This window comes from Labrus bergylta, chromosome 14 (assembly GCF_963930695.1).
Source record: "Labrus bergylta chromosome 14, fLabBer1.1, whole genome shotgun sequence".
Lineage (NCBI taxonomy): Eukaryota > Metazoa > Chordata > Actinopteri > Labriformes > Labridae > Labrus > Labrus bergylta.
In genome coordinates this window covers 5557060-5570678 of record NC_089208.1, presented here as the reverse complement: position 1 = coordinate 5570678, position 13619 = coordinate 5557060, and the positions used below count along the sequence as shown (strand labels likewise).

Here is a 13619-nt window from a genome sequence, read left to right as displayed (position 1 = left end):
CATTAAGGCTGATAATCCAGGCTTCTTTAACGTCCAAATAGAAAAGTCATCATCACATACAAGTGGATACGGCTGTGCCATGCTGAAGAGTCATCATCTCACCTGTGCATTTATCTTTAGAGGTGTTTACTCCACACCCGCACCGCATCGTAAACTTTAATGAAGACATCAGTGAAGTGCATTTTTTTGTTTGTTTGTAAGATCTGTGCCAGAATTCAATACTTCCCTCCTTAGGGCAATGACTCCCTTTTACTAAGTTTTATGTGCCCAGTATTTTTTCATAATCCTGCAGACAAAGAGGCGAAAGGCCGCTAAAACAAAACCTCCTTGGCGGAGGTGAAAACTGCCATGTCTTCTGATGATGCTCTAAGAATAGCATTTAACATAATCAAATAAACTGGCTAAACAAAAGGCATTGTTGATCTCCACAGAGGATGGCTGTGATGTGATTTTCTTTCCGAACCATTCATAACTGTGCGGTGTCTCGTCTCCACAGTAACTGTCCATGCTCCCTGGCCGCAGCCCTCGCCAGAGCCACAGCAGACAGCCTCCTGCAGACTGACCTCTCCATCCACCACCTCACCAAGACCGTGGAAGATGGAGCTGACCCATTACCACGTGAGTCCCCTAGGGAGCCCACGAGACTGCTCTCCCTCTCCCACACACACACACACACACACACACACACACACACACACACACACACACACACATATATGTAGTATATATAGAGGAACAGACAAATTAGGTCTCTCTCTCACTCGCTTCATCCCACACATACACAGCCACAAAACCACCAGGGCTTTGTCCCAGTTCTCCCACGCAAAGCTGCATTAAGTGGTGTTTGACCGCTAGAGGGCAGGAAGTCGACTCACAGATGTACTCACAGCTAAAAGCCAGGATGTACTGGAAATTCATCTGCCACGGGCAAGGGTACACTTATTACGATAGTCAACAGGAACATGTTTGTATCATAGTGATGCCTTAGTACAGCTATGTTTGTTACTTTAAATACACACGAGTTAAAATCAGTGCTAGGTTTATTGCCAGAGATTAGTCAAGTCACATTTCTTTATTGAGCACATTTAAAAACAGGAGCAGCTGACTGTGCTGTACAATGCATTAAAGAAACTATTAACAGGAGTTTACAACATGTATAAGAAAAAACATGATAGAAGCGGCCTAGTCAGGACCACAGGACTCTTATGCCAACATATTAAAAATATGTTTTGGGGCAAAGAGTCGACAGAGGGGGCAGACCTGAAGGCGGAGACTGTTCCACCGTTTAGTGGCTTTGACTGCAAAGGAACGGTCACCTTTGAGCCGTGAGAGAGGGACAACCAGGAGGCCCATGTCGGACGATGTTAAGGGGCCAAGATAATGGGGGGATAAGGGCTAAGGAGGTCGGTAATGTCCAGGGGAGCGAAGCCAGTCAGGGCTTTAAAAACAAACAGCGCTACCTTAAAGTGGATTCTGAAATATTGGGAGCCAATGAAGGAATGCTAGGACAGGACTGATATGCTCCCTCTTAGTCAGTAGCCGTGTTGTCGGTTTTGGACCAGCTGCAGGCGGGACAGGGATGACTGGTTTATCCCAGAATATAAAGAATTACAATAACAGATGAATAAATAATGAATCTGCTTGGATTGTGCACGTCATCATGAACTGATGACATCTGTTGAATCCATTTTTAAACCACAAACATCTTTGGTTATCTTGCATTTCTCAGTTTGGTGTAATTAAAAAAAAAAATACCTGCTGAATAAATCATGCTGTTGTGCAGTCTGTTTTAATTTTGATGGACTTGGATGGAAGCTAAAACTGTTCTGCACCTCCCTGTGTTTTCTCTCTCTCTCAAAGTAAGAGCGTCTTGTGTTGTGTAACAGCTGATCGCATCCTGTTTGATGTTGCTTCACTGCACTCTACTGTTCGTTTTATATCTCGAGGTCTTATGGGTAGTCCTTGATCGCAGACACACAGTGTTGAAACATCATTAGGATTCAGAGGGGGAGGGGCGGCACAGTGTGAACACACGGTGAAGTTTAGTGTTTGTGGTGAAAGATGAAGGGAGGGGATGAGACAGGCAGGTCGGTCTCTACCTCACAGGTACAATATTTGGGAGAACAGAGTGAGAGATTGGAAGTTGACAAAGGCAGGATAGACTTTTTATCCTGCAGCGAACATTAGTGGGTCAAGCCCATGTACACACACACACACACACACACACACACACACACACCTCTTTGTGTTTTTTTATAACAGAGAGTGGAAGCCACTTCTGGGTTTGCCTCTGTTCCACTTACTCTTAATGACATCTGCCTTTCTGGAAAAGTAAAACACGTCCCTGTTGGTTTTACAATCCTCAGGGACAAAACTATGGCGGGCAAGGGGACTTTTCACATTTCTGATTTTTGACGCAGCAGAAAAATCCTCTTCCTCCTGAAACCTAAAAGTTAACCCCATAAAACCACCTTCCAAATGAACAGAAGACAAAGTGGAATTAATAGAAATCAAACTTAAAATAACTATAATTTTCAACTATAATCAAATGAATCAGTCGGTTGATAGAAAAATGTATTTGTGAATTTTATCGATTTATTTTTATTCTTCCATGTAGAAACATGTGAAGGAACAAAATAAGGTACTCAGGTCCCGGTTTTAAAGCATGCAGCTGTATGAAATACAACAAAACATTCAATTAAATAGACAATTGGCAGCAACCTACAAAGTGCTGCTATGACTTAGTTAATCTGTACACTGATTCTGTGTGTTTGTGTGTGTTAGAGATCGAGTCTGTGAAGCTGGCCCGCCTGGTCTTCAACAGACTGTTTGATATGTGCTGTCTGTGGCTGAAGGATCTGCCCTACCGCCGCCGCCCACAGCCGTACTACGAAACGTCGATACACGCCATCAAGAACATGAGGCGCAAGATGGAGGACAAGCACGTCATCATCCCCGACTTCAACTCCCTCTTCAACATTCAGGTAGACACAGACTTTTCCTCTCAGCCAATGATAGCTCCCCCCCCCCCTCGTCCATTAACAGGGTAAGTGGTACAGATAATAGACGGTAAAAACCACAGCTGGTAAACTCCTGTGGGGTCAATAATGTCTGACTTTTATCCTTCAGAATGCATCATCGATTATCTGTGGATTATAATTTGTATTATTTATCTTCAGTCTCTTATTTCAGGAATGCATTGAAATCTCGTTTTAAGACGGATTCACATTTTTCATCGCTTTCTTCACTAACTGCAGATCTTTGGTGTTCATGTGTTGAATATTATATATCAAAGTTTTTAAATGAATTACTCTTGTAGTGTTGCTGAAGTTACTGCATGACTGTTGCTGTCTCTCAGGATCTGGAGGAACAGGCTTACTTTGCTGTGTTTGACGGCCATGGCGGCGTTGACGCTGCTATTTATGCCGCCAACCATCTTCACGTCAACTTAGTTAAGCAGGAGTCCTTCAACCAGGACCCGATCGAGGCGCTCTGCAAAGCGTTCAAGGTCACAGACGAGCGTTTTGTGAAGAAGGCCTCCAGAGAGGTAACCCCACCTGCAGACAAACAAACAAACAAACAAACACATTCATAGTTATTGACGGTGGTAAATAGGGGCGGGACAAAATATCAATACAGCAATTTATCACCAACCTGACTCGTGTGATACAATTATCGAATCACTGGTGCCAAATATCGATACTCTCATAAAACAAACTGGCACTTAGCAGATTTCACTGCCAATTTGACTCCCCATGTTCCTACTTTATGACTCCTCACTTTGGTACTTATGAAATGAATGAGTGTGACGTGAGCAGAAATTAAATGACCGAAGAAGAAGTTGACAGCAGAGTAAAGGAAGAAGAAGAAGAAGAAGAAGAAGACAGTGGTATAATGCAGAACAGCTGTGAAGAGGAGAAACTCACACCAAATTGCAGTAAATAAATCCATAAATCCTGCACTTTACTTTTTCAGGGTAATTTTATATTCTCCAGATAATCAGATATCATGATGAATTATTATATGAATATCTTACAATATATCAATTATCACAGGATTGTCCGTTATTATGTTGTTATGGTTATCATGGGCCATGTATCGCTATTCTTATCGTTCATCTCATCGTCCATTGTATCGTATCATTTGATGAGTTATTTGATAGTGGTAAAGACAGAACTGTCTACTTTATCTATAGCAACTATTAGTCACACTATTGCTGATAAAGCTCCAGAACTAAACAGTTCTTTATGATATAGTTACCATAGGTGTTTTCAGATCAAACAGTTCTGGGGACTTTTTGAAGAGGAACTATCCACTAAGGAGTTCCCTGAGAACTACACATCACAGGGACTTCTTTCTGTCTGCATTCACACCGCTATAGTAACTACTCTGAGGTAGGAGCTAAAGTATTCCTCTAGTACCTAAAATAGTTCATAGTTCCTGTGGTGCGGAGTCGATAAAAAAGGGGAAGGGTTCCAACAGTTCCTAGAACTATGGAAAAGCGGTCTGAAAGCTGCTAATAATGCTAGAAGCATTTCTTGGGCATCAGTACTAATACTGCTACATTTCTACTGTCATCTACTTGTGCTACTACTACTACTACCACTGCTCAGACTGCTACAGTACTGATTTGTGTACAGTAAGTGGTAACTAATATGGGACTGTCGGTACAGATGTTTCTGCTACTGCTGTGACTTGTAGTTTAACTTGTATTGCAGCTTCAGCGTCCTCTGTTACTGTTTCTGTTTCTGCTACTGCTGACGTACTACACACTACAAAGTAACACTACCACAACTCATGTCATTATTACTGCTGTGTTGTTCCCAGTACTCCTACTGCTACTTACACAGCTACTACCAAAACAGCTGTCACTAAATACCGATGCTACATCTATTATCACTGCTACTAATGCTACCAATCTTACATCAAACAACATCTAATGTTCCTACTTCCTGTTGGTTTTATCTGTGTTTATTCTTTCCCTAATGAATCAATATTTAGTAGTACTCTAATGCTATGAATACTGTTACTTCACTGTGTTTGGCAGCACCTACGTTGTGGCACGACCGGTGTGGTGACGTTCCTGCGGGGCCGGACGTTGTATGTGGCGTGGCTGGGAGACTCGCAGGTCATTCTGGTCAGAAAAGAACAAGTTGTGGAGCTCATGAAACCACATAAACCAGACCGAGAGGTAACACTCTTACACATGCCCACTACTGCTTCCCTTTCCTGTTGTGTTCAGAATTTGCTGGAAATTTCATCTGCAGCCCTGTGAACCCAAACACAGCATATGTACATATATAGCAGACATGAGAGTACTATCACTTTACATTCACAGGCAGGTCAGGGACTTAATCTGGTTTTTAGGGAATGGCAGTATTACATTGTCTGTAGCATGTGACAGCCAACTTCTCTTAATTGTTTGTCTGCAGGATGAGAAGCAGAGGATCGAGGCTCTGGGAGGCTGTGTGATCTGGTTTGGCACATGGAGGGTTAACGGCAGTCTGTCTGTATCCAGAGCAATAGGTAAACTAGACGCTCAGACCACCAGATGTAGTATATATCTCTCTTACAGTAAACAGTATGAGCAGGATCTCACAGAATAACCTGTTCCTGCTGTTGACAGGTGACTCGGAGCATAAACCCTACATCTGTGGTGATGCAGACCACGGTATCTTCCCATTCGACGGTACAGAGGACTACCTCATTCTGGCCTGTGATGGCTTCTGGGACACAGTAAATCCAGACGAGGCGGTGCGGGTGGTCAGCGATCACCTCCAGGAGAACAGCGGGGACACCACCATGGTTGCCCACAAGCTGGTGGCGTCTGCCCGAGACGCAGGCTCTAGTGATAACATCACTGTCATAGTGGTGTTCTTACGGGACCCGCGCTCCCCACTCCCCACCAGCACAGATGAGGAGGAGGGTGTGATGGAAGGTGAGGTGGAGGAGGAGGGGGCTGAGGTGGAAGAAGAGGGACAGGAAGGGGAGGAGGAAGAGGAGGATGAGGCAGTCAGGGTAGAGCGTGAGGCTGGTGAGGCAGGCAGCACTGCGGACATCGGGGGTAAGAATCGCGGCGGCTGGCCCCTGCAGCAGTGCTCCGCCCCCGCTGACCTGGCCTACGAAGACCGAACAGACTCGTTCACGGACAGAACCAGCCTCAGCCTGCTGGGGCCGTCTCTGGAGGGCCGCATCTCCCTGACCAGCAGCTCACGTCAGCTCAGCTCCTTCTTTAGCTCCAACATCTTCACAACCTCCCATATCTACCGAGGGAAACGCCCACTGAGGCACAGGTCCTGTATCCCCTTTCATGAGCTCAACACGTCTAGCTTCACGGACCCGCTGTGGCCTCAGACAGCCATGCTGTTAGGCCCTGCAGTGAGGCAAAGCCACAGGCCCGATCATGGTAGCCGCCGACGGAGCCGGAGGTGGCCAGGCACAACCAAGGAGCTGTTAGGCCTGTTGCCATCTGGCTACTTAGTGCCGCAAATGCAGCGCTACTCCAACTGCAGGCCTGGGGTGGCAGTGCCTCACCTGCCCAACAATGCCACCATCTGAAGAGGTGACCCAGACCAAACCACCCCCTTCATTATTTCAGTCCTGCTCCCTGCCCCTCATCCCACTCGACAACCTCTGCCTTCAACAACACATATTTCTTTGATAGTAGGTCGTTCCTGCAGTCCTTACGTTATTATTGATTCTCTGTTGGAGGAATGATGCTCTCTGTCCTAAGCCAAAGTGTTTCCAAATGTAAGCTGGCCCACTAAACACACGCCCTGCTCCTTAATGTTTTAGGTAAAGTGTAAAACTGCATCCTCTCCATTGTGACCATGTGAGCTGAATGTGCAGGTTGATGCGATGTTTTCAGTAATGACCATAATTTATCAACCTGCACTTCCAGCACTGAGTCTCTGTTGGACAACGGAAGATCTTTAGTTGAGAGGAAGGAAAAAGTTCAGTTGATTTCAGTCTGAACCCATGTTTCATTCTAATGCTTGGTTGTTCCACACACATTATGTTTTTGTGAAAGACAAAGAGGTGTTGTAGAGCAAAATTGTTGCTCTCGAGAATCTGCAGAAACAAAACTATCAGGACCGCTGAACATTGCACCCAAATGTGACATCTGAACATGATTGAATGTGGTGAAATAACAGCCTATTCTCTTCTTGATGGTTTTCATTTAGACATTAGAACTTGGCATCACCTTTTTAGCCACAACAGTGTTAGTAAGTTTGGTTTAAAGGGTAGAACTGGTAGTAATTTGTGAGGTTTCAGCACAGAGGTGGAATTTTTAATGGAGTTAAAGGTCCCAGACTAAACCTCAAAAACTCCCCTTAACCAGAAGTACACAAACTACTTGTGTGTATCATCACTGGAAAAATGCAGTTACATACATGTTCTGCATGTCCAAGAAAATGGACAGCCCTCTTTTCTTGCATTGAATGTTGACCAGGTTCAGGGTGAGGTTACACACACCATCGTTTGTCTTGCTGTGAGAATGTGGAACGACCAAGCATTAGATAAAACGCTAATGGACTATAGCTTGCTTCTTTGCCCCCTGACAAATCCTTCGGTAACAGATGAATAAGGTTCATGGAGGAGGCCTGAACAATAGTCGGCTCCTGTTTTTTTGTAAGACTGAAGGCACATGCTGTTCTTCTCCGTCTCATACAGTCAATGCCCCAGCCATTACACAGCCACAATTTGTCTTCAGATAAAAGCACTTACCATCGGATTATAAAAGATTAGCAGTCACTTACCTGAATAAATGCATCATGTAGTCCAGCATCCAGATGGAGACTCTCCTTAATAACGTTTTGTTTGGAAGGAGGGGTATTAAAAATTGTTATAGTTGATAGTTTGACCACATACTGTACTGAAGGAATTCCACGTGTATTTAAGTTGTCTTAAAACTCACTGAACAGAGGTATTTATTCCAGAAGGCTTGATGAGTAAAACAAGTAAATTGCATCACATATGTGTTTCCAAAGCCTCCCTCCTAAATACAATATAATTATTAAGTATGCAATTCTTTTTAAATATCTCCATAAAGGACAAGTCTAGATTGTGTTTTCAGTCAGGTCAAATTAGTATCACTCTCTGACATTTATTACATGAATTTTATTAGAATAGACAGTTTTGATTATTAATTTAAATGTGTTTTATACCAAGAGTAAGCTGAGGAGATTGACAACACCCTCATGATCTCACGCACACTCTCTCGTTAGTACCGTTGGGCAGAGCTTGATAGTTTAGCTTAGCATAAAGACTGTTTTCAGTCTTTGTGCTAAGCTAAGCTAACGAGCTATTTACATGAAAATGATACCAACCTTCTCTTGCAGAAAGTGAGTTAGATTAATTGTAAAAATGTCCTTTAAGAATCATTGTCTATTGGGATTAAAAACAAAACAAAAGCCTGACGTAAAACAGCAGGCTTATTATCTGTCTGTAAAAAAGTTGTGGTTCAACAACTGTCTAAAACAAAGCAAATCATCCCATCATCACCAAACACATGATAGCACCCTCTGTCAGAGTAATCCACTGAAGCGGGCTCTAATGGCCTCAAAGTGTTTTATAATTGAATCTTTCACTGATATGATCCAGATTTTCCAATGGCGTGCTCCCGTTATGTTGTCTAACACGTTGCTGATAGTGTTAGTTATGTAAGAAAGTCACAGGAATGTTTAAAATCCTCTTTATACTCAAACTGCATTCACTAAAAACACCTAGCCATAAAAAAAACTGTTTGACGTTGATAGTTATAGGTTTAATGAATCCGACACCAAATATGGAAGATAGTCCCAAATGAAGTGTTTCTATAATAACAACTGTGTAATAATCAAATATTTATCCTCTTACTAATGTATGTGATAAAATATCCTAGTTAACGTTGTGAGACTGATTTGAAAAGACATTACTTTTGAATGTGTAACATAATAACATTACTGTATCTAACCATACTTAATGATTATTAACCAACGGTGCCACATAAATGAATCATAAGTACCCCTGACCCCTATTCCCCAAAGTCCCCTCACTTTACGTACGTTCTTAAAGTAACACAATTGCCCTTTATCAATCAATGTGTTGAAACTTCTTGAGCTACCCCGTTACTCTTTTGTTTATCTAATATTCAATGACTGTTCTCTAAGCCCCGCCCACTTACGGTTGCTATGCAGATCTTAGATTCCGTTCTTGCGCAGCACATTTCACGTTTGCAACAAAATTTTGACAAATTTGGGACTCAAACGTCAAATGAATTTCACCTTCGACGTGTTAACTATTCACACCATGTCCATCAAAGTAGCCTCACATTTCCCCTGTCGTTAGCATACTTGATCAAATTAGCTAGCTGGCTGATTGACCGAAGCTCAAAGAGTTGGTAAAAGATCTGTGATTTTTAAACAAGATGACCTTTTTAACGTATCTTAGATATGCTGAATACACGGTTCATGCTACATACTTGAAATAAGGCTGAACAACAGAGGCAAAACATCAAGGTTAGTTTAAAAGCTAGCATCCTTACTAGCTAATGATTCACAGACGACGAGGAAGGCGTAGCATTGTCTTTTAATGAAGGTAGAGCTAGTTATCATCAGTACTTCAAACTTCACGGTATGGAAAGGAAAAATACAAGAACAGATTCAGCTTTGTCATAACCCAGTTTGGACGCTAAGCTAAAGGAAACAAATGGTGTTAGCTTTTTTTTTTTTTTGCTTTGACAAGCAGCAAAGAAAACACTAGGCTGAGGTTTCTAAAATGTAAACTTCACAAATCCGAACAGAGAAGCTAACCTTTCAGTGGATAACATTAGGATATAGGATTGGCTTCCATGCTGTAGATAAATACTACACAGTTTATGGATGAGTTTAATTTGGGGGCGTTTTTAAACACTACTTGAATTTCACGAACATTGTAGTAATGATATTCTGGTTGGCTCCTTAGTGCAGTTAGCCAGTTAGCTGGAAATTGAGGGGTTTTTGCGAATTATATTAAAGCAGACAAACACTGTTCAACCAAAAAATTTACCTTTTTACCCTTTTATGTGGTATTTTGGAGTTTGAAAGACCCTCAAAACTCATTATATACCATTCTTTTAAAGTATTACATAACTGCTGTGCTTAGCTTCATTTGTAAATGTAATTGGACAGTTGTTTTGGGGGGTTGGGTTTACTGAACAGGCCTTTGAATTGTTCCCAACATTCCTATACGTTATGACATCGATGATGCCATTGTTGGAGATGCAGTGATGTAGTCTTGATGATGCAATACATTTCCAAATATCAGAAGTTATGTTTACGGCTGGGTTCTGATATTCATTCCTCCATTCTCCAGCCCTGATCTCTTCCCGATGAAACACCCACGAGGTGTGAGGTCAAAACCTTTCCAAACCCCACCCCACTAGTTATGAAGACTCATCAACGCCCCCCCCCCCAACCTCAGCCCACCCTGTTAACCATCCTGTGGACCGACGAGTGAAGAGCATCAGACTGCCAGTGGAGCAGAATGTACCCCGTGTCCCAGAGCGTCCTCGGAGACTCAGTGAAGTGGGTCGACATGAGGAGGCGTTTTCTTTGGGAGATTTTACCTTTTTATTTCGGGGGCTTCTATCAAAGAGGAATGTAGCCTACCGTCGAGACACTCGAATAACTAAAGCCACTGGATCCATTCGTGGAAGTAACACGCCTCACTATCTCTAAAAGTGCTTGTTGATACCAGAAGAAGATGAAGCATTAAGAACAATGGAATCACTGTCATTTCATATATTCACTAAGGCACGGAAGCGTATGTATATTATGAGTCATTATTGTGAGTTGAGCGAGTGCTGGAGAAGTGTACATATAATAATTCTGTCTTGTAAATCTGTGGTTTTAATCCATGCTCAACAAGGCCTGGTTGTTGGAAGATAATGACTTTAAACGGTCAGATGTTGGACTGTCCCAAATCTCCCACCAGCAAGAGGTGGAGATGTGATGTTGTTGAACTGCTTTGGGGGGCATCAGTCTATTAACCCTGCCTCTGCCATTAAGAGCTGCTAAAGTATATAAAAGGTGTTGAACCAGTCTGGCTTTCACTGGAGAGTTATAGTGTCCTATCGTGGTCTAGCTGCTGTTAAACACTGCTTTCGTGCCCTGATGTGAATACAAATCTGGGGAGAATAAACATAAAGATCATAAATATCGGCTTAAGATACTGTACCTCCAATTTGCAGCTTCCATTTTAATTTTGTGTATCAGTACCAGCCTTAAAACGAAAACATTTTGCCAATCAAATGATATCAGTAGCTTGTAGGTTTTCATTCCAACTCTACAGATGTTAGAGGATTAGCGTAGAGACGAGGAACACACGAGTGACTGAACGGCGTAAATGACAGATTTGATCTTTAGCACGGATCATGAAGAATAGTAATCTTAAGCAGTGATGCCACAGGGAAACAGACAATTCATTCAGGATCTTGTTTTAATGACAAAGCTTTGCTTATAGTCTTAAGCCATAGTTATAAACAACTTAGGTTGTTTATGTAAGTTATCTCGTTTACATAAAAAAAAATTCCACAAAAGTCAATGATGGACCAAGTGGTGTAAATCTCAGGACTTCTTTGGTTCTCCTTTTTGTTCATCTGGTCTATGGAGAAGCTTTGAAAGTACCATGCTGCTGTTTTACAGACTTTAAAATCTCGAGATGTTGGGATGGATGCTTTAGGGTAAAACGATTCTGAATTTAACATCGGAGAGAGTTGTTGTCATCCTATTCCCTGCCAACAAAAAATACAACAAAATCAAAATCCGGTTAAAACAGATTAGCCTCTAGGTCAAACATAAAGTCTGACCCTTATTAGACACAAAGAGAAGATTGACTTAAAGGTGTAATATGTGACTTTCAGAGCTGATATCCATTAGATTTTGCACTGACACCAGTCTGTCAGACCAAAACAAAGCTGTCCCCTTAGTGCACAGCTTCCCCTCCTCCACTGCCCCCCTCACTCTGTGATCCAATTGAGTGCTGTCGTTTCTACGCCTGATGTTTTCTCATATGAAGCCAAAAGACAATTCTTATTTCTTTCAAGTATTTTGGACCAAACAAAGTCTTCTCTTCGGCCTGTTGGTTCTCCCTCAGTTGTACTAAAGCGATGGCGCTCTGTCATTATGCTTCTCCAAACGGCGAGCCTGAGTGTGAACACAGAGCTGACAACAACAAACCCAGAGGGAGTTTGACTTCACTCCTTTAGAAAGTCATTACTCAATGATATTTTTAATTAGGATATATTTGGAATCAGCTTTATTTATGTTTAAAATGTTGCATATTATATCTTTAAATTGGTACAAATCCATCAAGTATAGTTGATGAGTTTTTTCAATCAGGACAAAGCGGCGGCCTGACCGACATAAATGTCCCCTGAGGTTGTTTGACGACAAAAAAAATAAAATGTGTTTCTTCTTACAGTTTGACGATTTGTCATCATAACAAGATCTGTGATTGTTTTTTTTTTTTGTAAATGTTGGCTTTCACACTGTAGAGATGTGCTCTGTAGAGACTGAAGCATGTTGTACTTGTGTCCACACCTGAGAGCAGCTGTGCAGTGAGTGCAGCAGTAGCTCTCTGTCCTCTGTGATTCACTGTCGATCGCGTCACCTCACGGATGTAGTGTCACAGCGGGTCGTCAGCATTGCTCAGTGACGAGTGTGACATCATGGGGGTTGCTTTCACCAAATCCCTGTGAAATAGTTCTATACAGTGTTACTCATCTTATTGCAGAACCGCTAGAAGTTGTCACTGTATGAGCAATAAAAAAAAAAATATTTACCATCATTCTTTGTGGTAAATCATCTACCTAAGCTCGTGAAACCCACGTCCCCCCCCCCTTCACTCACGCTCTGCTTGCACTTAAGGTTCCTCTGAGTCCGATGTTTCCCTCCCCTGATGACGAAAGCAAAGCAGAAGTTCAGCTCTGCTCTCCCATAATCACTGTCTAACTATAGAGCCCTCCATGAATCTGCACTGTGTGTCTATGTACACAAAAAAAAAGCTTTTTCTTTCTCTCTGTAAGCAATAATGACGTTATATTAAAAGACTCTCTGAGGGTTTGTCTTCTGCTGGAGGATGCAATGAAAATAGTTGTTCTGTCAGCCATACTTGAAAGGTCACAGAGCATCAATAATGAGGTCCTGAAGTCAGCGTCTCATCCACCTCTCCCATAGAGGATTAGATTAGGAGTGGTAATGTGCTGCCTGTGGTAAGGTTCACTTCAGACACACATTTTTTTTTTTGTTCAAATGCCGAATGATCTTCACATCCAGGGAAAATGAATGAGACGCTGTCTTCTTTTCAATAAAGCAGACTTGTGATAAGAGGCAGGACATTTCAGTTCTCTCTGCATTCCTCAGCAGGTTTGTAACATTTGAAACGATCGGCTCACATTAGTTCAAATGTACACAGGACAAAAAGACAAACCCCACGATTGGCTCTTCTTCAACATGCAGGTTAGGTAACAAAAAAAACGGACAAAAAAAACAGTAAAACACTCGTTGAGTACCTGTAATATCTGTGTTCCTGTAGTATATAAATATGTGTAATGTAACTGGTGACTAATTATCATGTATATAAAGATTAGAACAAGT

At 42.1% G+C, this 13619-nt stretch overlaps 1 protein-coding gene across 2 annotated transcripts in view; it reads left to right on the top strand.

Annotated features, from left to right (window-relative positions):
• ppm1e (protein phosphatase, Mg2+/Mn2+ dependent, 1E) overlaps positions 1 to 13619 on the top strand; it is a 41858-nt gene extending 28239 nt beyond the window's left edge. For both annotated transcript variants that reach the window (XM_020640518.3, XM_029278594.2), the window contains 6 exons: positions 497 to 618; positions 2785 to 2984; positions 3359 to 3547; positions 5048 to 5191; positions 5433 to 5526; positions 5627 to 13619. In XM_020640518.3, the coding sequence (XP_020496174.1) occupies positions 497 to 618; positions 2785 to 2984; positions 3359 to 3547; positions 5048 to 5191; positions 5433 to 5526; positions 5627 to 6558 (1681 nt within the window). In that variant the 3' untranslated portion in view covers positions 6559 to 13619. The remainder of the gene's footprint in view (positions 1 to 496; positions 619 to 2784; positions 2985 to 3358; positions 3548 to 5047; positions 5192 to 5432; positions 5527 to 5626) is intronic.